This window comes from Sturnus vulgaris, chromosome 14 (assembly GCF_052056855.1).
Source record: "Sturnus vulgaris isolate bStuVul1 chromosome 14, bStuVul1.hap1, whole genome shotgun sequence".
NCBI lineage: Eukaryota > Metazoa > Chordata > Aves > Passeriformes > Sturnidae > Sturnus > Sturnus vulgaris.
Genome location: NC_142256.1, coordinates 12334620 through 12358366, shown reverse-complemented (window position 1 = coordinate 12358366; position 23747 = coordinate 12334620). Strand labels below are relative to the sequence as shown.

Here is a 23747-nt window from a genome sequence, read left to right as displayed (position 1 = left end):
GGACAATTAAAATTTAAAGCAGTAAGGAAGACAAAAGAGCAGGAATCACAATAGCCAAGTCTGATGAAGAGCTGCTCCTTGGGTACAGGACCATAATGATGCTAAGCATTTTTCTACTAGATGGCAGTGTAGTGTCACACTATATAAAAGGAATTCTAGAAAGAAATTGCTTTGTATTTCAAGTGAATCTGTGCTTAGACTTGACTTCAGATAGCATGATAACAGTAGCCTCTTTGTAAAGGGACCTGCCATTAGTCTCACAGTGCAATAGGAGTGATACTCTAGTTTCCCCACAAAAGAAGGGGAAAAGATACTGAAACTGCTACACATTACAGCTGCATGCATAGCTCCAGACAAGCTCCTGAGTCTGTTACAGCCGAAGGTGGGCTCTGATCAAAGAGCTCCGGGAGCAGAGGAAGCAGGTCCTCACTGCTCAGGGGGAAAAAGCAGCTGGGCTTCTAAAAGGCAGGGGCAACTTTTATGCAACCCCCTTGCTATGGTCAGGGGAGGTTGGCAACTTCAAAGGAAGATCCAGGAATGAGGAGAGAGCAGTGCCACTAAAATTCAAAATGCAAGCACAAAATAATCAAGGTTAGGGCTGAAGAACAATGCAAATATTTGCAGGTATCTGATCCATAACGGTAACCTTTACTTTTCAAGGCCGCCGTTCTGAAGCCAAACTTCAGGTACCAAGAAGATACCAACACTCCCTAAACCAACACTTAATTCTTGGCGTGCACTGGAGCTACAGGAGGAAGCTCGCAGGCAGCCGAAGCACCCTCTCTCCTGCGAGAGCCGCTCCGGGGGTCCCCAAGCTGTGGGGCTGCCAGGCCTTTTCCCGTGTCACCGGGCTCATCACCCACCAGCGGTCACAACCGCGACAGCCGGCGGGACATCACTTCCATCGCCCTCCTGCCGGCGGAGCGGGGCGGGTTTTGCTCGCTCTGCAGAGCCCGGGGCACGCTGCACCCACCGCGGCAGCCCCGGGCCGGTGCGGCTGCCGGAGGTGGCACCGCTCCGTGCCGGGATGCTCGGGTCACACCGCGCTCCCCCTCCCTCCTCCCGCCGCCGCAGCATCCCCGCCACGGCTGCGCCCCGCGGGCCAGCGCCCGTCCCGCCGCCGCACACCGGGCACGGACCGGGCTGCGAGGGGAGCCCCCCGGGGCACGGCCTCACCTGGAGGGCCGGAGCCGCACCTCCTTCTTGCTGTCCACCACGGAGGGCACGCAGTTGGTGAGCTCGGTCCAGTCGGCGTGCAGCCCGCAGCTCCAGCCGGTGGAGAAGCGGGAGAAGAGCCAGGTCTCCCGTTTGCCGGGCCGGTGGCAGGTGCACTTCTTCTGGCCGGCGCGGCACTCGCAGGGCTGCTCCAGCTGGATGTTGCGGACCAGGTGCCGCCCGAAGGTGGTGCCGCCCGTCTTCTGGATGTGCAGGAACACGATCAGGTCGTCCCCCTTGATGTTGAAGTCCACCCGCCGCAGCAAGTCGTCGGCGGAGAAATTGAAACGGGGAACGAAACGCGCCGGCGTCTCGTCCTCCGCCCGGTACGGGTCGGCGGCGGCGGCGGGGCTGAGAGCGCGGAGCCGCAGGAGCTGGCACTCGGTGCCCGGGCAGACGTACTGCAGCACGATCACGGCGAAGAGGAAGAGCATCACCAGCGCCAGCAGCACCTTGTGGGACCGGTCCTCCATCGTCGCCGGGAGCGCCGCGCATCGCCGCCGCCGCCCCGCTCAGAGCCGCCGCCGCAGCCGCCGCCGCCGCCGCCGCGGGGGGACCCGCGCCGCCGCCATCGCCCGCCGCTGCCCACGGCCCTTCCCGGCAGCCCCCGCGCCCGGCCCCGCCGCGCGCCTCCGCCCGCCCCGCCGCGGCCGCGCCCCCTCCCGGCCCCGCCCCCGCCGGGACCGCCCCGCGCGGCCGCTCCGGTACCGGCGCCGGGACTGCACGGGCACCGGGACTGCACCGGCACCGGGACTGCACCGGCACCGGGACTGCACCGGCACCGCCCCCGCCGGAACTGCCCCGCGCGCCCGCTCCCGCACCGGGACTTCACCGGCACCGCGCCCTCCCCTCCTCGCCGCGACCGCCCCGCGCGGCCACTCCGCGCTGGGATTGGGACTGGGACTTCACCGGCAAGGCCACCAGGACTGGGACCTTACCGGCACCGCGCTCCACGCACGGACCGGGACTGGCACGGCACCGGGATCGTCGCGCACGCCGAGCGTGCTCTGAGTGTCCCGACCCGGGGCGCACCGGGATGCTCCGTGCTCCTGTGCCCGTGCCTGAGGAGCGGCCGTGCGTGCCCCCTGGCCATCCTGCCCGTGCCCATCCTGCCCGCCCCAGTGCCCGCTGGCAGCAGCTGTTCCACCGGAACATCCCCGGTAATGGCACTGGCGGTCTGCGGAGCCACCGTCCCGCCCGGCCGTCACACACGCACATTCCCATCGCTGGGCACCGAGGTCTCCGCTCTCTCTGCACCTCACACCAACACCCAGTGCTTTGGTTTTGTTTTGGGTTTTTTGGGAGGAGAGTTGGTGCATCAACTGTTTTTCTTGATGCCCCAAGTGGTTTCTGTTGATTCAGGTAGCAAATACCTGCGCTATCTCTGTCAGCATATTTCAAAACCTCTCTGCGCAACGAGAGTGTTCTGTAAATAAAACAATAACAACAAGGGCTCTGTGGATTTATCTCTGATTACAGTCCTGTGTATATTTGTATGCAAGTGATGTTTAGCCCTCCAGCTGCTGGTGGCTGCTCAGTGAGGGCTGTGGGTGCTCACACACATGGGTGCTCACCCCGTGTTCCCCCCGTGCCATTCCACAGGGACACCCCCCAACACGAGCCAAGACCTGGCAGGACCATGGAGCACAACACAGCCAGTGAGCCCGAGGCTTTCCTTTCCCTCTTGGTGCAACTGATGTTGGGGCAATTAATGCCTGTGAGAACTGCAGCCTTGCAAGAAAAAAAAGCAATTAAAAAAAAAAAAAAAAAGAGCTTTCTGGCTAAAGGCTTTCACCCCATGCCCAGAGTACTGTCGTTCACGGAAAAGCAGCTGAGGAAGAACCATGGGTTTGACCACCCCCAGTTTTACAGATGTGCTCCAATACTTAACTGATTTTACACAGAGGTGCTGCATTTCAGGAAACCCCAATCTGAGGTAGGGCTGGAAATGTCTGAGCTTCTCCTTCCCCTCCCCACCGCACCACCTCAGCTTTTGCTTCCCTGTCCCTTGTGATTCCTCTGTTTCTCTGCCTGGCCAACTAGCCTAGAGCTGAATTTTCTAATATGCACAGCAGGCAGCAAAGAAAATAGTTTGTAAACACTCTCCCAGACCTTTATACATCATAAAACAAAAAAACCCAAACAAACAAACAAACAAACAAACAAAAAAAGACTTGCCTCCTTTTTCCACTCCTCTCAAGCAATTCTCTCTAAATAATTTCAGCAGGTAAATGTGGTGTTTGGAGGTGATTTCTTTATGGTTTTCATCCTTGAGCAACCTCTCCTGTCTTTTCTATTTTTTCCGGCTGTCCATAATATTTTGAAAACATATACACTCACAATAATAGGCAATTTTATCACAAAGATTCTAGGCATGAGAATTACTGAGTTCATTTGCTTCCATTTGGATCTCCAAAATGAATGGATTGCACCATTTAATGAAAACTCTGTGTTCTGAGATTCAAGCCTTAAAATTATAAAGATGTTCCTGTGCTTTATATCCATCATTCTCTCACAGTCATTTGTATAAAAGAATATGTTTGCTTCCAGTTTTATTTATTTTACATTATGAAATAACAAAGATGTGTGGTGAGTTAAAACCAATCCTGAATGTTAATACCTGGGAATTAAATGGATAGAATAACAATGGTCTAATGTCTACACTAAATTAATATATACTATAAAAGATATGATGCATACTGGGTTGGTGTTCCCAGCAGAGCCATTATTTTGGAATGGGCTAAACAAACAATGATCATCCTTTCAGTCATGAGTGATGGTCTCCAGTCTGCTGCCTTCTCACTCTCAGTATGTAAATGATGCTCTCGAGCTTTGATCCAGGGACCCAAAACATTTGTTTAGGCATTAAAGAAATGAAGGTTGCTCCGAACTAGATAAAAGTGGCCCAGAGCAGAGCTGTTAAGGTTTCACAGCACAGGCGAGATTTGATGGCTGGCAGGGCAGCTGGTTTAAGTTAAGAGGTCAAGCAAAACCACTGAGTGCCCGGTAACACCAGCGAAAATAATCTCCACTCCTTCTCCATGGCATCCCCAAACACCGGATCCCTGATCCCACTCCCCACACACGACCCTTTTCTGCTGGCACAGGGGATCCCCTCACCCCGTGTCTCAGTGCATGGTCATGCCCAGGCGAGCACATGGCTGTGGCCACAGCTCCTCTCCTGCCTACAAGTGTCCTCTGCCACCGGCTGGTCCCTTCTGCACCACCCTGTCAGCAGCTGCCTCTCCAGTGCAGCAGGGCCAAGCTGAGCTGGTGAAGGATCTCATTTTGGGCTGACCCTCTCTTAATTATCCACGGGAAAGTTCAGAAAATCAGAGGTTTGTATGCAAAGGCACCGGGTGTTTGCCCAGAGACAGATCAATAAAACACCTTGTGCCTCAAGCCCTAGATTGATCTCTGCTTTAGGAAACTGTTGTTAGCTCATCAGTTGGGGCTGATCATCACATCCCTGCATATTTCCTGAAAACCTTTGTTTCCACAGCATCTGAATTTCACCTCTGCATTTGGCTGGCAAATGGTGACTGCTTGGCTCCAACAAAAAGAAAACACACATCAGCTTTGAGATAAGAAGGTTCTTCATGAGTAAAACAGAGCTTTACCTGGCACTGAGGCCTCCAGCTTATTGAAAGGAGCGAGGTTTCCTATCAGTTCAGCCTGAGTAGGTCCCAGTGTCCACTGTTTGGTACAGGTAAGGGCAGGAGCACAGACAGCTTGAACTCCCTGGGCAGATGGGCAGGATGGGGCTGTGGCAGCCTTGGCCAGAGCTGGGGCAACCCCAGCTGCTGAGGCACCCACAGCTGCTGGGAAGATGAAATCTTTTTCAGATAAGAGGGGAAACCTTATTTGCACAATAGCACAATTAGAATAACTTGATTAAAAGAAATGCAAACGAGCCATTAGGTTTGCTTAGTCTCCTTGTAATGTGATTCATCTTATAGTACCTGTGCAGGAAGGGGGAGAAGATAGATGAAATAAGTACAGAAAAGACTCCTATGTCATGAAAAGAGCATATTTATTAAAACAACAAACACAATCATCACCACTCCATCTGCTGCAGCTTTCCTTTATGGAATTGTCTATCTTGTCTGGAATCGCTGATGGCTAAACAGGTTTGTGGCCAGGGCATTTGAAACCATTTATCCCATCATTTGTCCTCAAAGTGATGAAGTGGATGCTCTAGCTTTGTCCCCAGCTGTCCCAAAAGGACCTCTCCTCCAGCACTTCCATGACATACGCAAACCAGAAACTTTGATAATTTTACTTCTCCTTTGAGACTGGGTGAAACCGGATTATGGGGTCAAAAGGTATTGCCAGGACACAGACAGCGTTGAAGACACCACTCTACTCCCTGAGGAAACAAGGCTTAAAGTGAGTGGAAAAGCACAGAGCAATGAGATGGTCATTGCATGGGAGAAGAAGCAAAGCCAAGAGCAAGGAAATATCTGGGAAAGGCCCAAAGAAATGCTGTGGTGGAAGAGAGATGGAAGCCCTGCTAGCACCTCATAGGCTCTTATGTAGTAAATGGTATGCAAATGAGTGAAAGCATGGAGCAGTGGGGTGATGAATAAACTAATTAGAAAATGAGGCTTGATTATTCATGGACTTGACATATCAGAGAGCAGGTAATCAAAGGAATAATACAAGTTTGCATATTCTTTGTGATGTGGGCATCAAAGTATTCCTTCTTGTCACTATGGCATCATTGCTGCTCACTCCTAAAACCAAATACACTTGCTGCAAGTGTAACATCTTGCTCTTTATTAGATGGGCCTTGGAAAGGCTGAGGTGTTCCAAAGAACTCTGTCTTTTCCAGCTATTGAACTGATCTTGCATTTATCTCTACTTATAGATCTTGCCTCCCTGAACACAAACATTGCCCAAAGCTCTTTGGGTGTGTGGTAAACTGGGCAGCCTTTAAAAGCTTGAGCCAAAGACCTCGATACTCAAGGGACCCACCTTGCAAGATAATTGCAAGATAATCCCTTACAGTTTCATTTTGCTGCAGACTCATTGCTAAATAAACTTTGTCTAAGTGCCACATGGCATTTAGATGGACTTGGCAGGAGCTATTTGCACAGAATTTGTTGGGTGCAGGAAGCTTTCAGGAGTACCTCCTTCCCAACACATGGCATCAGAAACCTTCCGTCCAGGCTGTTCACTGCAGCAAATCTTGGAGCCAGAAAAAAGGCAGGCTAGCTTTCAAGTTACAAGGCATCAGCAGAATTTCCATTTCACACATAGATCCTGGTCCTGTGAAAGGTTTTAAAGGGGGACCTGATGTGGGACTGACACCTGGCCATGTACCAAGTGTCTGGGCAACAGTTGGAGGGTGAATAAATGATGCCCCATCACCAATGATTCTTTCCCAGCATGAAACTGGCTGAGAAACTGCTGAAACATCAAATTCCCTTTTGATGAGGACAGCCTGGGACAACTCCAGGGAACAGGATCCATGGGGATGAAAGGGCTCTTTCAAGTATGCCTCTGAATCAGTGGGAAAAGTGAGAAGTTGGGATTGCTCCTGCCACTGTTTGCTTGTCTGGATAATTACAGTGATGGGTATATTAATACCATCTGGCATTAGATCCAAAGAGCAACCAGGCATTGAAAGAGATTACTGGTGAGGTGTGTGAAGAACCCTTTTGGAGGTGCTTATGAGCAGATTAGGAGGAATTAGAAGGGGAGTGAGCCAACAAAGCCCAGGGTTGCAGACCATATGGTCCAAGGGACACTTTGTGCCCACTTGAAGATCTATAATGCAAAGCTGGTGTATCTGACCTAGCTCAGTACAAAACCTGCAGCATTTGCCTGATTTAGGTCGGTGAGAGGCTAAGATAATGTACAGTGGTCTTCAACAGTGGTTTTACACTGAAGATAAAAGCTGTTAAAAGCCTCATACGAATATTTCTTGAGTCTTCCTAAAACCCAAGGGGAACAACATGGCCCTGAAAGGACAGTGAGAAAAGACATAATATTACCTCACATTATCTCAATAAGTAGTCCTGTATGAAGTGAAAGCAGTGGGACTTGGTCCAAGGGCATTGAAGACATGTGAAAGGTGAAATTTGCCCTTCACAGTGAAATTATTCCAGTTTAACAGCACTGGTTTTGAAATGGATTTAGTTAAACTAGTACCACCTTTTGCCTAAACATTCCTCAATCCTAGAGTAGTTAGTATCAATTTAACTTAATTTGGTGTCATTCTGTGTACAGACTGCATCTTGGATGCTGTATAAATATTTGCTTGTTGAAATTGATGCTGAATTTGAGCAATACAGTGTTGTGGAATTAACCTATGTGACAGAGGATCAGATGCAGGAGCAAAAAAAATTCTCAGGAAGAGGTCTTAAATTTCAGATGACTTCATGCAATTACCTAGTTTTTAAAATGAACAGAAGAATAAGTGAAGGTGAACAAAAATAATCTCAAGCATTACCAAATAATAATAAAAGAAGCTTTGAGGACAGCTTCTTCCAGCAGCAGGGCTGATGAATCTTCAGGGAGTGATCCCACAGCCCAGTGAAACAAAGAAATGCTCGTTTCGCAGTGAGGTTTTGCAACTGCAGATTTACCAGGAATAGCAAATAAATAATTCACAGTTTCTGAAGATGTGAAGATAAATTTTCTTTCTTTTACTTCAAATCTAGGATTGCCAAGCTGCTAAAGGCCTACAGAAAACATACCCCTCTAAAAAAGAAAATGAGGGACAAAGCAGGAGTTTCACATTCCAGTTATGTGTAAAAAGATTCCTAAAAAAGAAAAAGCTCCCTTTCCTCCATAGCCCACCCCTCCAAACACACACACTGCTGCTGTGAGTCCACAGGGAAACAGAATATTTGTGTTATATTACACTGAAACTTCTGGAAAAGAAAACAAAAATACAATTAAACATTTAAAATTTCACCACAACAGAATTCAGTAGAAAATCCCCAGCTGGACTGGATGTAAATAACAGATACTGAGTGCAGCAATTTTTTCTGGTTTCCCCAAAACACTCAGGATTCATACCATTGCAGCACTTTGCAATAACTCACAGAAAACTGGAGCAGTGTGAATTTTTACCTCCTGATCCTAAATTGTGGGCCAGCCCCGTGTTTGCATTACTACAGTCACAGGCTGAATCCCTGAATTCCCCCTTGGAATCCCTCTTTGCAGGGATGCTGCCAGTCCTGCATGTGCCTGAGCTGCCACTTCACTGGATCAAAATAGTAGCAGCTATTTTAATCTGCTGCTGGAATACATCTGAAGAAATTCCTTGCAATCCCTTCCTTCTGTTCCCAGCTGACACAGAGCCATGTGGCAGGGAGTGCACATGCAGATGGTGTCCCCTGGCCCCAGCCTTCCTTCCTTGCCTGGGACAGGAGATGATGTGGGGTACCCAACCCATGTGAGCACCACTCCACCCGTGAGGGCTGAGCAGCATGGGCTGCTCCTCCTGCTCAGAGCTTTGGGAATGCTGAATCCAAGGAAAGGATGGCTGGAGACCAGCAGCAGGGTCACCACAGCCTCAACATCCCCTCACCTGTCTGATGCCACTGTGAGGTCTTCATGCCCCAGGCTGAGGGCTGCACAGTCAAACACTTGCTGTGTGTACTAAAGCATCTGGTCCCACACTGCTTAGATCAGAGAAGCCAGCAGATGACCTCCTTTGTGAGCTGAACCTTTGCTAACTGCTCATTGACATAATCAGAAATTAAGTGGGCAGAGGAGAGGGGGGCAATGCTTTGTTTCCTGCCCTCTCACAGGGACAGGGTCCACTGCTCTGTGTGTGCACTGTTACCCACAGATGTGCACTAGGTTACTGTGCAAGGATTACTAGTCCAAAGAGATGAGGAAGAGGTGATATTATTATAATGCCTGAGTCTGGCTCCAATCATTTTCCTTCCCATCTTACCCTATTAAAGGTGAGCAACACAAAATGCTGGCCTTGCACTCTAAGGGGTGGAGGGCAGCACCTCTTAACATCAAAATTTAGGAGATTCCCTACAAGAATATGTGTCATCCTACTGTACAGAGCTTTTATGGACCTGCCTAAGTCCCAAGTGGTACAACAGTTTTCCAAGAGCTCCCTCTAACTCTGAACTTTTGAGACACTCAGGGTAATTAATCTGGCTGTGACACTATGCTGAATACTGTAACAACCAGAAGAAAAATAACTTATCAAAAATATTATTTTCTTTCATGCAAAGAATCAAACTTTAAATGATTCCATCTGTCACTTTCATCTGCACCCTGTTTCATTGGCTGGATTTTGCTCATTAAGATAAATTTCAAGCCAGCAGATCATTTTTACCTTCAGGGCTTTGATGAAATGTAGAGTTTGGGACTTCCTCCCTTCCTCCATTTTTGACAGCCTTGACAGAGGAATAAGTGTTTCTCTCTTATGCTGCTTTGCGATTGTCTGGAATGGCTTTGACCTTCCAAAAGGGAAACACACTAACAGTCAAATTCCTTCTGCTTTCCCCATGGGACTAGGGCCCGGCCAAGCCCTTCCAATAAACGTTTCCCATTCGACCTTGCATCATAAACCCCTCTTTTCTTTATTACTCCACCTCCTCAAAACTTCCTTACCAAACCTCTAGCCCTTTCAAAAAGTGGGCTGGAGAGTTTCTGTGCTATGCAAATGGTTCAAACATCTTTGTTTCCTCCTTGAAAAGACATGAAAGCAATTTGTTGGATTCCTTACCTCATAACCAAACACAACTGTACACTGTGCACTCTGTGTGTTACAGCTCCCTGTGCTTTCAGTCTCAATGACTTATTTTACTGTAAGTGTTAATTATACATTGGAATGGTTTAATGAGGGATGTGATAAATCATCTGCCACTTAAAGTCTTTAAATCAAGGCTGTGTGTTTTCAGTGGGCGCCTGCTCTGTGCCTGGAGCACACAGAGGCTCCCAGTGCATTTACAGGAGGGTGTGTAATCACATGGTCATGGTCAGCCATGGTATTGAGGAATTAGGGGATGAGCAGGATGGCCTTTGTCATGCAGGATGTAAGATTAGTTGGATTTAATGGTCTGTTTTGGCCTTTAAATCTATGAATAGGGAAAAGGAAAGAGGAAAAAGAAAACAAAAAGGAACAGAAGTCCCTATTATAGCCAGCATGTTTCTCTCTTCTGAAAGCAGAGCCAAAGGGACTGCAGGCAGCTGGGGCTAGAAATGAGTGCTGGGCACTCCTTTGCACTGTCCCTGCTCCCAGAGCTCCCCAGGCTCCCCTAAGCTCCCCAAACAGGTTCTTGCAAGCAAATCCAGGAGCCCAAGCCCACTGGGATTTGCTGACGTCTTTCAGAAAACAACGGACTTGAGCACACACACAATGCTCAAATGATTTTCAATTTCTTTTCCCCCTTGAGGTAATTTTAGGTGTTCCAGAACTAGAAATCTAATGCTTTTTCTATTTCTAAATTAAGCTAATTAAAATTTTAATCTGGTGGACATTATCTTATTGCATAATTAGAAGAGCTTATATTGCAGTGGTTTGGTTTGTACCGATCCTTTTTGCTTTAAATTGTGTTTCATTAATTGAACAAGGCTTAGATAGGTGCTTATAAGGTCCTAAGCCAACTATCTACTCTTAACAAAACACTCAATTCTCCCTTTCAGCTGTACCTGCTCTGAGCCTGCAAGCTTTATGCTATAATAGTTTTCCTTTAATGAAGGATGGGTTATTACACCCATGATCCACATGGGAATTTCAGGAACCATAGGCACCCTCACAGACACCATTGTAGACTGACTTCAGCAAACACAAAGGATCCTTGCTGGAAAATGGCAAATCCAAGCCCTACCCACTGACTTGCTGATATCACCTGCTTAACCATAGGTTATTGCATAATTAATTACTCCCAGTTCACTGTTAATTCTCAAATAATCTTTCTATAGACTAGACTGGTAATACTCTGCATTACATTTAAAAGAGATTACTGTTAATTAATTTAGCTCATCTGCATACCTAAAATTCAGCTAAGCCCACTATTGTGCTACCTGTTGTCATTTCAGACATGTAGGACTTCCAAACTCCTGTAGAAAGAGAAAGAGATTAAATTCATCTATACAGATAGAAAACACTTTAAGAAGTTGCTTTTCAGCCTTTCCCATGGGGCCCTGTGCAGAGCAGGACCTGGGATCTGGCAGAACCCTTCCTGCTGGTTATCCATCCCACCAGGAGTCAACTCCCCTCCAAGACTTTCCACCCAGTGCTTTCCAAAGGCACTAAATTTCTTGAAAGCATAAATAACACGTTAAACCACAATTTATCTACTCCTGGGGCTAAGGCACCCGAACCAGTGAATGTAAATCACTCAGAATATTTATGATGTACTGACACATTTCCCTTCTAAAATAGGAGTCCAGCACACATCAATCCTCATAAATGCTCCTCTGGAGCCATCCCCATCCCATTCACCCCAGACACAGCCACCAAATCTGCACAAGAACCTCCACAATGCCCCAGGCTGACATGGATGGGCCAAGGGCTCTGCTTCAACCACAGCAAATGAGTAAATAATTACATTAATAATGAGCTAGACCTTCCAGCTGGCCAAGTCTCAGGAGCTAAGGCACTTTCGCTAAACAATTTCAGATTAAAAAAAAGCAAGCAACCTGCTGTCAAAACTAAACAGCTCCATGCAGCAGAAATCCCTTGGATAAAAATTGCTATTTCTCCATAAGGAAGGCAGAAAACAATTCAGTATAAAAATTTTTGTTTGGTTGGTTTTTTTTTTTCAAAACACACACAAAAACTCTAAGAAGATTTGAAAACACTCATTATTCCTCAGGTAGCAGCTTCTTCTGGAAAGATGGCGAGTGTTAGTAGAAGGTTGCATCCGAGGTATTTTTTTTAAAAAAAAGCACAATTTTGTTAGTCTCTGTTGTCAGCTCCCCTTCATGAGCTGCTTTGGGATTAAGGGGCTGGCAGCAGCCTGGTTAGCTAGCAGGAATTGTGGATCTGTGGGGATGTGGAGCTCTCAGCAGGGCAGTAAGGCACAGCTTGCCCGGAGCAAACCTGCAGCTCCCAGCCCTGGGTTAGGGAGATGGGGAAAACTCGGAGTTGCTGAGCTCAAACACTTGCCTGCTCCTTCAGGTCCTGTTTGGAAATCAACACAAAGTTTCTCCTCAGTTGCAAAACAGACAGTGCTTAAGCAGAATCTATTTCCTAACCAATAACTCATTTCCAGAGCAGTCAGTGACTCTGCCCAAGGTGAGTCCCAGCAGCCTTCTCTGCATTTAATTTGCACATTGGTTTTGTTCAGGATGCAGTCCCTGCATTGCCACCTCTCCAACACTGGCATTTTCCAGGCTCACAGCCAAAGGGATGCTTAGGCAGACATTCCTGCAGACAGAAAGCTAAAGCTGGTTTGCTTTGCATTTGCTCCAAGAGGGGCAGGATGGAGAACAATGGTTTGCATCCAGGCAAGATATCTGAGCTCATCACTCAGACAGTTTGCTTGCAATTAGTGTTCTAGCATGCCTGAGGCAGGGAATGGTCTCTGCTGACCAGACCCTCCACCTCCCTGCCCCCACTGCCTCTAGAGCTGTGTCTCTCACTTAAGTGATGTCAAAACTCAGGGTGTGTTTGCTATGAAGACAAGGGTTCACACCCCATTGTGTCATCCTTCTTGAATTCCTTTCCAGGGATCCTGAAGAATGGGACCACAGCAGTGTTGATGGGAAGAGCCTCTCATCCAGCCTCCTCCTCAAAGTAGGGTTATCACCACCATAAATAAGCTTGGCCATGGCTTTGTCTGACCAGAGCATGAAAACCTTCAGGCTGTGGATGCCACAATCCCACTGGATCTGTCTCACAGAGAAGTTTTCCTGATCTCCAGTTTGAGTCTCCCAAGTTGCTGTTGTCCCTTGTGAAATTATTTGCTTTTACCAGGAAGAGTTTGGCTCTGTCATTTCTGCAGGTACCTGTAGGTCGCTCTTAGCTCACTCCTTCACCAACCCAAACTAGCCCAAGGCACATCAGCCAGAACCTTGAAGGACATCCCAAGCCCCAGTTTTTTCAGTCAAACTGAGATCAGCCAGTTCTGGTAGCTCAGGTCTGGGTCTTGGTCTGTACTTCACAACATACATCTCAGTCCCTTTGACCCAGTCTAGAAAAGCCTGCTCAGGACACCCCTGAGGGGGCACGAAGTTCTCTCACACATATTGTCCAACAGCAGTGCTGAGGCACCCATGCTAAGCAGGCAGAAAAGAGAAGCCATTCAGTTATTATTTGTCCTGCTCACTGAGTTGTCTGAAAACTATGGCTTGGGCAGGCATTAAAGCAGCTATAGCCTCAGTGGCTCAGCAGACGCCCATTATTTGGTGACCCCCAACTGTGTCTTAAAGCCTTCCCAGTCTCCAGCCTGACTAAAGCCCACCCTTTCCACTTAACTTCTAGATTATATGGCAAAACAGCTTCTCAGAATATCCCTGTGCCACACCAAACAATCTTGCTGTCAGGACTCAAATTTCAGTGATTGGTAATGAGTGCACTAGGCATCAGAACTAGGTTATTAAAATATCTTTCATGATGAACAACGTAAAATAAATGCAGATAAATTGTATTATTCTGGGTCATTTAATTTTAAGTGCAGCAGCCTCTGTATTTTTTTGCCACTTAAACGATATGCAGCATGAAACAGCACAAATAAATACAGATGTAGAGAACATTAGATACACTTTGTAAGAGCAAATTATGCACGTTCACATTTCATTCTACTTAGATCAAAATTAGATGGTTTTCCTCCATTATCTCAGTGGATACACTAAAAGTCAGTGATTTATGAAAGAAACCGGTGTGAATGCCATTATAATTGATTAACTTAAGAGACTGGTGACCTACTTATAGATATACAAATATGATTATAATTGTGCAGTAAGTAATTGAATGTTCTGCAGGACTTCTTTATAATGTGACTGTAATGCATAAAAATAAGAGGTATGAAAAAAGGCTTCAATGCTGTGTATGCTCTGAGATCCTAGGGAGAGGTGCTGAGTGCTTCCTGCTCTCTCCTGTCAAGGTGAATTGGTGTTGAGACCCTGCAGAATCAACCCCCTCCTGAACAGCAGCATTTTCCTGAAATAGACTGTCCTGTGGACAAAAAGCTCCACTGTGCTTTGTGGCTGGGATACCTTTGGACACCCTGAGCAGAGCTCATTGTCTGGGAGATGCTGCACACAGACCCCTCCCGAGTCATCTCTACTGGAGGGCATTTTCAAAGACTTCCTTTGAGTGAAGAAAGGGGGACAGGCCAGAGGTCACAAAGAAATAAAATGAAGTTATGGGTCCCTGTTTCTAAACCACGTTTTTGCAGTGGGACTCAGCACTGTCTAGTGGGTCTGGGAATCTGCCAAACCTCAGGTCTCTGCCAGCTGCTGAGTCCAGCCCTGCTGCCGTGTCTGCTAATGGGTATGAGCACCCTCTTGCCTGTGCTGCAGTCACAGCACACAGCAAAGTGCAAGAGCTTCTCCCTGCCTCCAGTTTTGCAATCCACATACAGAACGGATTGAAGAACGTCTGTTCTTCAACAGGGATGAAGACAGTCCCCAAGGGCTGGTAGCTCACGGGTTGAAGCCTGAAGACCTTCCCTAGACCATGCAAAGGGCTGTGATCTGCAATCCCAGGCAGTGCTCCGTGCTGATTGAGTTTCCCAGCACCTCAGCAGTGTGTATCCTGCTGGACAATGTGCCAGCATCTCCCAGCCCACAGCTGCCTGGAGGCCCTCATGGCATTATTATGTGTCACAGATATTGCTGTATCTTCTGCTGCCAGTCACTTCTTCTGACTTAATTTGCCTGAACTCCTCTGCATGGACACGGGCGGCAGAGCTAACCTCTGACAATGACACACACCAGCTCTCTGCAGAACAAAATTCTAGATTCCTAATTTGAATGACTAAATATACCAAAGCCCAGTGATGAATTATTTAAAATCTATACAAATTTTGATGCTGCATACTGAGCTAGAAACTTGAATGCACCTCTGCAATTATGAGTCCCTCTGCCTACAGTTCCATCATGGAAAAGCATCCATTTAAAGCCCCTGGGATAAATGATCTGTTACAATTCCCTGGACTGGAAACCCTGGAGATGATGTGGGAGCCAGGAGTTGCTAGGATGGGATTGAGTTAATTAGCACTGTGTCTGAGGAGAGCCGTAACAGCATAATGAAACAAATAGAATAAAAGCAGTTTAAAGTGACTCCAGTGGATTGATGGGCGGGCTCTGCTGACTGTGGAGCAGTCAGATTGTACCCATGCATGCATGGCTCTGCATTTGTCATGCATTGCTCACGCTGTGGGAGAGGGATGAGGAAGGGGGTGGGTCATTGCAGCTCTGCAAGGACTCTCTGGCATGATGTGTGTTAGGGGCAGAAAGGTGGAAACCATTGCCAGCAGCCCCTTGCTGCCACAGCACACCTGGCTCAGTGTCAGCCCTGCTTGTGTAGAGCCAAAGCCACCACCCCCTAAATCCTCAGGCAGGATGGGGTCGGGTCCAGCACACACAGCTCCTCAGAAGCCACAGCCAGGGATGCAATGTAGCACCAGGAATGCCTGGCTCCCTAAAGATAACCTTGTACACCTGTATCTGCTGTAGGTGTCCCACTGGTGTTGAGGGGCTCTAGCAGGGCTTGCAGGACTCCTGTCTCTTGCATCCTGCCATGGACTTTGTCAAGCACTTGCTGGCAATGGCTTTGCTATGCCCTGCAGCAGAGCACCATGTCCATTCAGCTGCAGAGCCCCAGAAGTTTAGAGCACATTTCAGAGAAAAGTTTGTATCCCACCTCCCAAGGAGGTGTCTCTGAGCTCAGCATTGAAGTGACTGGGTATAGATGGCCATGTTTGACTTCTTCATCCATCCTTTCCAGTGCTGAGAGCCGCCAAGGGATGACTGACAGGTTCTGCTTTTACAGTGTGTTTTGCATTCTTTTCAATATTCAGTTGTCTGGAAGAAGAATATGTTGGTCCCAGCAATGCTGCATTTGAAAGAAATGCTGGCTTCTTCAGCATAAATTGTTCAGGGTATTTTTACAGTCGGCATAAAAATACTGACACTGCCGGTATGGATAGCTCTGTTATCATGCCTGGGGCTAATAAAGAAAGTATAAGGGAAAAAAAAGAAAGCCACAAGTTAAATCCCTGCTTTACAGCAATCACACTCTTCCTTTTAATTTTTAAACTTCTCAAATTCCAGCTTCCATTAAAATGAATCAGTAAAAGATAAACAGAGCTGCTAAGCTGCACTGTTTTGAAGCAAAGAGATGACTCCCAGCTTGGCCAACTATTCTGACTGCCAGATAAAATATACACTAAAATGACAAAGCATAACAATGCAAAGGACCACATACAATCTCTATCTTTACCACAGGGAACTGGAGCTGTGCCCAGGAGTGGTATCTAGTCCTGAGCATTGCCTATCTACCAAAAACTGGAGAGAATTGCTGAGGACAGGTAGCAGCTACTAGCTGAGCTACTGAAATGATATCTACAGCTTTGCTTAAACAAGAGGAGCATAAATAAACTCAGTCTGGCTTCCTCCTTAGTCAAAGTCCTCCCTGCTGTTGCAGAGGCTTTTGTATTGCGGCTTTGCCCAGCCCATTATTGCCAAAGAGCCTGACCCCCACAAGGAATTCCATTGCTCCAGCACCAGGACATCTCTTTCTGCAGAGCTGTTCCTCATTCCTACCAGCAGCAGCTGGGCCAAACCCTCACTTTCTGCTTGCCCCCTTCAGTTCTCTCCTCCTTTCAGCTGTACTCCACAAATCCAAGCTAATGAGAACTGTGGGGCCAAACAAATCCCTATGGGTAGTGCCTATGCCACTCTCATCCCTCCACATACATCAGCTGCTCTTCCTTCCTGACCATTGTTTGTAGTGAAGACAGTCCTGCAGTGAAATAACCTCAGTTTCAAGCTCATTGCAGAAATTACAAATTACTTGCTTCCACTTGGATGCAAGGCTTACTGATTTCCCACCAGCACTCAGGTGGCAAGTTTGCCACATGAATAATTGTGTGTCCAGAAAAGTGTTCCACTGGTAGGGTTATTAGCAGGAAAACAGGAATTCAGTTGGAAAGCATTAATAAACCTTAAAGACAACAGCTGTTATGGTGATTGATCCACTATCCAAGTGTACACAACTCATACAGGATGAAGGAGCAGAGGTTATTGCACAGGGAGGATATACTGAGAAGTGGGAAAAGAGGCAGGGTTGCTAGAGAGGCCAGGGATAAAAATTGGTACTATCGGGTTTAAAAGCATTTAAAAACCCCACACATCTTTTCCAAACCTGACTCAAAATTAAATTTTAGTAATTTGCAGCATTTGTTACTTGCTTTCTTTTAGTACACATGGGCAATGGAAGCAGAAGAGTTTAGTGTGTGACGCAGAGAAATTTCTGTTTATTCCCCTGAATCAGCAGATGATGCAGTGTGAAGGCTGCAGATGCCCCAAGGAGCACATCCAAATGTGCCCAGTGCACCCATCCCTCCTTCTGAGGGGAGTGATGAAATCACCAAGCTCCTTCAAGAGCTGAAAGAAGGATTAAGGAGAGAACTGAATTGCCCATTGAAATGCCAGGAATTTCTGGCCCACTGTGTCTAGCTAGTGTAGGGCTCTCCTGCTCACAAATAGCTGCACACTGGGAGCATGACTCCTTTCTGCTTCTGTGCATCAGGAGTTTGTGCTTTGGCACACACTGAAGTCAGTTTTTGGTCTGTCTGGGTAAGGATGCTGATAAGGAAAGGAGAAAGAAACTAAGGTGGCTCGTTTGGCATGTAGGAACATGCTGTGCTCTTCTGTAGCTCTCTGTGCCTTTCTGGAAACATCTTTTTCTGCATGGATATCCCATCCATCCCAGCAGTATTGCCTTTGCAGGAGCTGGAAGGCCAACCCATGGTCACAGCAGAGACAGGGCAGTGGGAATTCAGGTGTCTCCATGCAGGACCATCACTAGGGCTGGGAGCAGGCTGTGATCCACCCCAAAGTGTTCACATCATGGCATTACAGGTTATGGCAACTACACTATAGGGTGTTGAGCTCACAGCAGTATGTTTCCTTCCAAAAGGAAACCAAAACAAACTCTTTCCAGTTTATTATTTCAGCTAATTATATGAACCAACAGTATTTCATCCAAACCATTTTAGGAAAATAAGTGGAGAATGTTTGCAAAACCAAAGCAACCATTTTTCTCCTGCCAGGGTGGCAGATGCAAACATAAAGAGTAACATGTCCATACATCTCCAATCTCAACTTCTTATGAAACAAAATAAAAGCAATCTGGTTGTGAACTGATCCAAAGCAAATACAATATTTCAGAACACGCCACATTTAGTTGGTGGAGCTGATTTATACGATGCAATTTAAAGACCAGTGTGCAAATATGGAGGGGAAGACTATTTCCCCTTCACACTTTCTTACCTCACAAACATTGTTTTTGTTCTGCATGTAAGTGAGGAGCCCTTGGCCTATGCAGCAGCTGCCTTTGAAGGATGAGCACTGACAGGTTTCTATGGCACTTCCAAAAAGGGTTGTTTTACAGGCCAGAGGTTCCCTTCGTCATACAGAACATTTTGCCATTTATTGTGTGATCCATGAGACATTGCACAGTGGTCTTCAAAATGAATACTGCTGAAAGTATTCCCTGCCCAACTTCAATTTGCAGGCACTACGTCTATTTCCAATTTACAGCTGGAAAGAGAGGCAGGGAGAAGGCAGCAGAAGGCTCCCTGGGGACGTGGTGGAGTCATCAGCCCTGTAAGTAGTCAAAAAATGAGTAGAGTGACACTTCACAATAAGGTTTAGAGGGAATGGTGGCATTTGCCCCAAGGCTGGACTTGATGAACTTGGAGGTCTTTTCTAAGCTTAATGGTTCTGTGGCTCTATGACCATCCTCAGGGCATCTCTGTGCCCTGAACATCAGTGCTGGCAGTGCTGCAGCCACCACTGAGCCTGGGATAGCAGGCTGGGATCTCCCCACGCTGCACCACCTCCTTTGTCACACATCATCTGAGAGGCAAACACCTCATTGTGTTTGACGTTTCCACAACTCTTTTCCTGAGGAAGTGCTGCTCCAGCCATCATCTCTGTTCTGTTTTTAGATTTCATGGTCAGTTTCCAAGATTTAGTGGCTTTTCAGCAGGCAGAAGAGTACCTCGGTTGTGTGGCACTGCAGTCCTGCTTGGAGATAATTGCCGAAGTAAATCAGAAACAAGGGGAGACCTAGTAAAAAAACTGGAAATCTCACGTTTTAAAAGTGAAATTAAAAACAAAATAAAAAAGGAGGAGAAAGAAATACCACCAGGATAATCGTCATTTTCATTAAAGACATTACTATAGGATTTATAAAACAGGTCTGTTCCAGTTTTCAGTTTGCATTGCTAAACCTTGATCCATAATTTTGCAATGAACTTAGGCATCCATTTGTTAGGGACCTGCAGGCTTTCTGAATGAAATCCTCCAGCAATCCCTCATGGGCTGCAATCAGGAAGGATGCCAAGTGCTCTGCCTTGAACAGGTGCTCCTGAGTCCTTCCCCAGCTCAACCCCATCCCAGTCTCTGTTCCCTGGAAGAACCAAAGCTTGAAGTCTACACATGGCCAGATCCATGTTTTACATCCAGACACCCTGATTATTTTGGGCTTATATTCAGCCCTGTAGCATCACAGGCTAGTGCAAGACACCACCAGGCTGGAGTTGCTCTAAGTTACACTTCCCAGGAGAGAGGGAGATCAACAACAACAGTAAATACATGAATTTAGTGCTTTCTTTGCTGTTTCCCTCTTGTTGCCAATAGTTGCATTTGGGCATTTTGCACACCAGTGGTGTGAGGGGTGCTCTTGAAAAGGGCTGAATCCCAGGACTTGGAGAGCCCTGATACCTGGATTTCATGAGCAAGGCAAAACAGCCACTGAATTAAAGGAACATCTTATGACAATGTCAAGAAACAGGTTTGTTGATTAATACCAATCCTATTACATTATTTTAGTATTCAGATTGCTAACTAAAGCTCTTCTTCCCTCAGGTCTGCAAAACTTAAGTGAGGTTAAGCATTTCCCTCAGCTTCAGAAGGAATCTGGCAGCTCCTGGGGCATTGAGCTGTGATGGAAACTGCTGGACTGCCCAGCCCTGCTGGTGGCTGCAGGATCCCCAGGACATTCCAGGACTTTTCTGCACTGAAATATGCCTGATATGGAGGTTGGGTAAACTGTGCTGTGCTGCATTCAGGAGCTTTTTCCAATTAGCACTGAAGACAGTCTCCAGTCTCAAAGTTCAGATCTAAGTCTGAGGGTAGTTTAAGGTTGAGCATAGTTGAGCTGGGCTAGACCTCCATTATTTTCTAAACACTGGGTTTTCTGTCATCTTTATTTATTATACTTAATACTCCCTTAATGGAGATTTTCCCTGGAACATCTTCTGGGATGTGCCATACTCCTTTTCCTTGTGATGAGAAGCATTCCCCTGCCAGAACACAGCCATGACTCAATGACTCAAATTTGTGAAGTCACTTTGTTTTTTATGGAAATCTTATTATCAAAAAGAGGCTCCTTCATTTTCACAGCAAAGTGGCCTGTTCTGCTTCTGACAAAACTCTGGATGTTTCCATAATTACACATTGACCTGTGTTGAACAAGTCAGCTCAAAGGCTATTTTATCTCAGCGTGACCAGATTTTATCAGATTTATTCTATCTAAAGAAAGTTACATCACAGATAACTTCAATGGTAGATTGCAGTATGAGAAAAGCAAATTATTTGGCAACTATTCCCCTTTTCCCTCCTTACTCATCTGGTTTATAGGGCCGTTAACAAATTCAACCTGGCTAAAAATGTAGCCTTAGAATAGAAGAGACAACCTCACCACTTTTCTACTTGATGGAGTTTTATTTTGAGTCCCTTTTCCCTCTTGCCCTCTAGAGACTTCATGTCTCTGCGACACTTTCAGATTCTCTGCTGCCAGTCTGGGAGGGTAGCCAGGAGATGAAGTGAAGGGACTTTTTTGGTACCTTCCCTGAAGGACAATTGCTCCTTGCTGTAACTACAGCTCTGCAAGGTGTTTTGTGCATCACTGGCACCTCACCTCCTTGCACACATCCCTTCTTCCACCCATCCTTACCCCAAATGACTCCCATGGGCTGGGACTGGATGTATTTGCAGGTAGGAAGCAGATCCCCAGTGCTGCCCTGTTGGGTGGGTCAGCCCAGGCACTGCCTCTCCGTGCAAGGTGGCTCCTTTTATTGCCATGGTCCCTTCTTGCTGCAAGCATGATAAATGCCAGAGCTCTTCAACCATTTTCCTATAGGAGAATTAAAGTTTTAATGATTAACCTTTATAAATTACAAGAGCAATACTCTAAATAATAAATAGTTCCTGGCCAGGTCTGAGCTATTATGCTCCAGCATGATATGCTGAGCCCCCATCTGCATTTATTTTCCATACTGTATTCAAGTCCTCTTATGTCATTGAGATAAGCAGTCAGGAGATATGTGTTTTCCAAAATGATGTCCTCATTCATCATTTCTTCCTCGCTGCTCAGCCTGATTACATTTAATTCAAGAAGAAAGAAGCCTCGCCTGGGCCCACTGAGCATATAAGGTTAAAAAAGCAATACAAATGAAGCAACGGCTTCCTGGAGAAATGGCTACAGAACACAAAATAACAGCATCCCTTATCAGCACCAATGCTGTGTATTCTCCTCCTTATTTTCAGAGAAAACTCACAGCACAAATGACCCATTCATCAAGATCAGCAGGTGCAACTCTGCTTTAAGCACATATGCACAAAAGCAACCACCCTCCCCATTAATAGGGAAAAAGCTTTGAGCATTAATTTCATCTGGTATTAATGCAAAGCTTAATTACAAGTAGAGATAGGAGAGCAAAAGCTTGCTGCAGCCTGAACCATTTCCAGTGGCACTTGGCTTAGGGAGAAATATCTTTTGTTTCTACAAGTTCTTCTCTGTCGCAGTATTTGGCTGCTCCAGGATGCAGCAGGGAGAACTAATGCCAAAATGTGTCTGTGCACAATGAGAGCAGCAGCTTCCCAAGCCTGATGGAAGATTTCTTGTGACTTTGCACACTCACTCTCTCTGTGGCAGCCTGGGATGCAGGGTCTGGGTGCATGGAGCCTCCTCAGTGAGCAGAGGGGACTGGGAGAGTGAGAAGCAGCCCCTACTGAAATGCTTGCTCATCTTCTGCAGGGATGCAGCCACTGCGAGCTGCTCTTCACCAGCCCATGCAGAACAGCACAGCCTGTGCCAGCTCTGAGCCAGCTCTGCCCTGGTCCCAACCCTGCACTCTCCTGGGTGCCAGCAGAGCTGCTGCTCATCCCCACATTGCTCAGTGGCCAAGGTGAAGCTGTTGGGAAGATTTGTGTGGTGCAGACAGTGGCTTGGCTCAGCCTGGGAGTCTGCACACGATGGGAATGGGCACTGCAGGTCCTGGCTCATGCACGGCTCTGGAGTGGCAGCAACAAAACAACCCCCCCAAGCCCACTCCCCCAGGCTCTGGGCTTGCTGCTCCAGAGCCAGACTGGCATCTTCGTGTTTGTAGAAGGAATTTCCCACTAGGAAAGGTGGTTTGCATATTCGCTCTAATAAGACTTCAAAGAAATGCCAAAGGAGCCAGGGAAATGAAACACGTACTGAGCCAGCCAAACAGGCAAATAAACACAGGGAAAAAAGCGCCAGAGTCTCTGACCAAATGAACTCAGACCAACTCTGGGTTTAAAATGAAAATTGAAAAGGACTTAAAGACATGGACTGCTTCCACGCATGTCCAGAGGGCAGCAGATCCACAGCTCCCAGCTCTGCCCCTCAGCCACAGCCCCAGTGTAGGTGTGCAGCACCTCCAGAGCAGCACAGCTGCTCATCCCACCCCTCCAAAGGGCTGTGGATGCATTGGGGTCCCAGCTACCACTGACCCTCCAGGGCTTAACGTGTTGGGTTTTTTTCCCAGAGAAGTTGATGTTTGCTGTAGAAAAACTTAAATAAATACCTAGCTGGGATGCCCTGGGTTTCCTAAAGCTGCCCTCCTAACACTGTGACACAGCCAACAAACAGGGTGTCAGTTTTGTGATGTTTTTCTCACAGTGCCCCATGAATGCTTTTGAAACACATCCTCAAAGGAACAGTGACACCGAATTCCCACTGAGCTCTGAAGGACAAGGCATCCATTTCTTTCCCTCTCCCTGGGTATGGTTCAAGCTCTGGCTAAGCTGTTCATAGGCCCAGGGTTTCACTCAATAGCTGTGGCACTCACTGGAAATAGTTACAATGGCAGGTCATGGCCTGTGTCTCCCTTGGCCTGGACCAAGCAAGGTCCTGCCCTTTAACCTGCCCACCAGGAACCCTGGACACACGGATGGGGCAGTGCAGCTGCTGGCACTGCTGCCCTGTACCACAGGCTGGGAAAGCAAGGGATGGAAGTTCTGTTATCCCTCTGAAGCTACAAAAGCAGGCAAAATGTAATTATAATCACCCAAACTGGAGCACTGCCAGGACATCAGGGCTAATGGTCTTGTTCTTC

At 47.1% G+C, this 23747-nt stretch overlaps 1 protein-coding gene across 1 annotated transcript in view; it reads right to left on the bottom strand.

The window, feature by feature from the left end:
• The window catches only part of HS6ST2 (heparan sulfate 6-O-sulfotransferase 2), a 128084-nt gene extending 126381 nt beyond the window's left edge, over nt 1-1703 (bottom strand). The window contains exon 1 of the mRNA XM_014887303.2: nt 1177-1703. Coding sequence (XP_014742789.1) covers nt 1177-1688 — 512 coding nt within the window. The 5' untranslated portion in view covers nt 1689-1703. The remainder of the gene's footprint in view (nt 1-1176) is intronic.
• Between the last annotated feature and the right edge of the window lie 22044 nt (nt 1704-23747).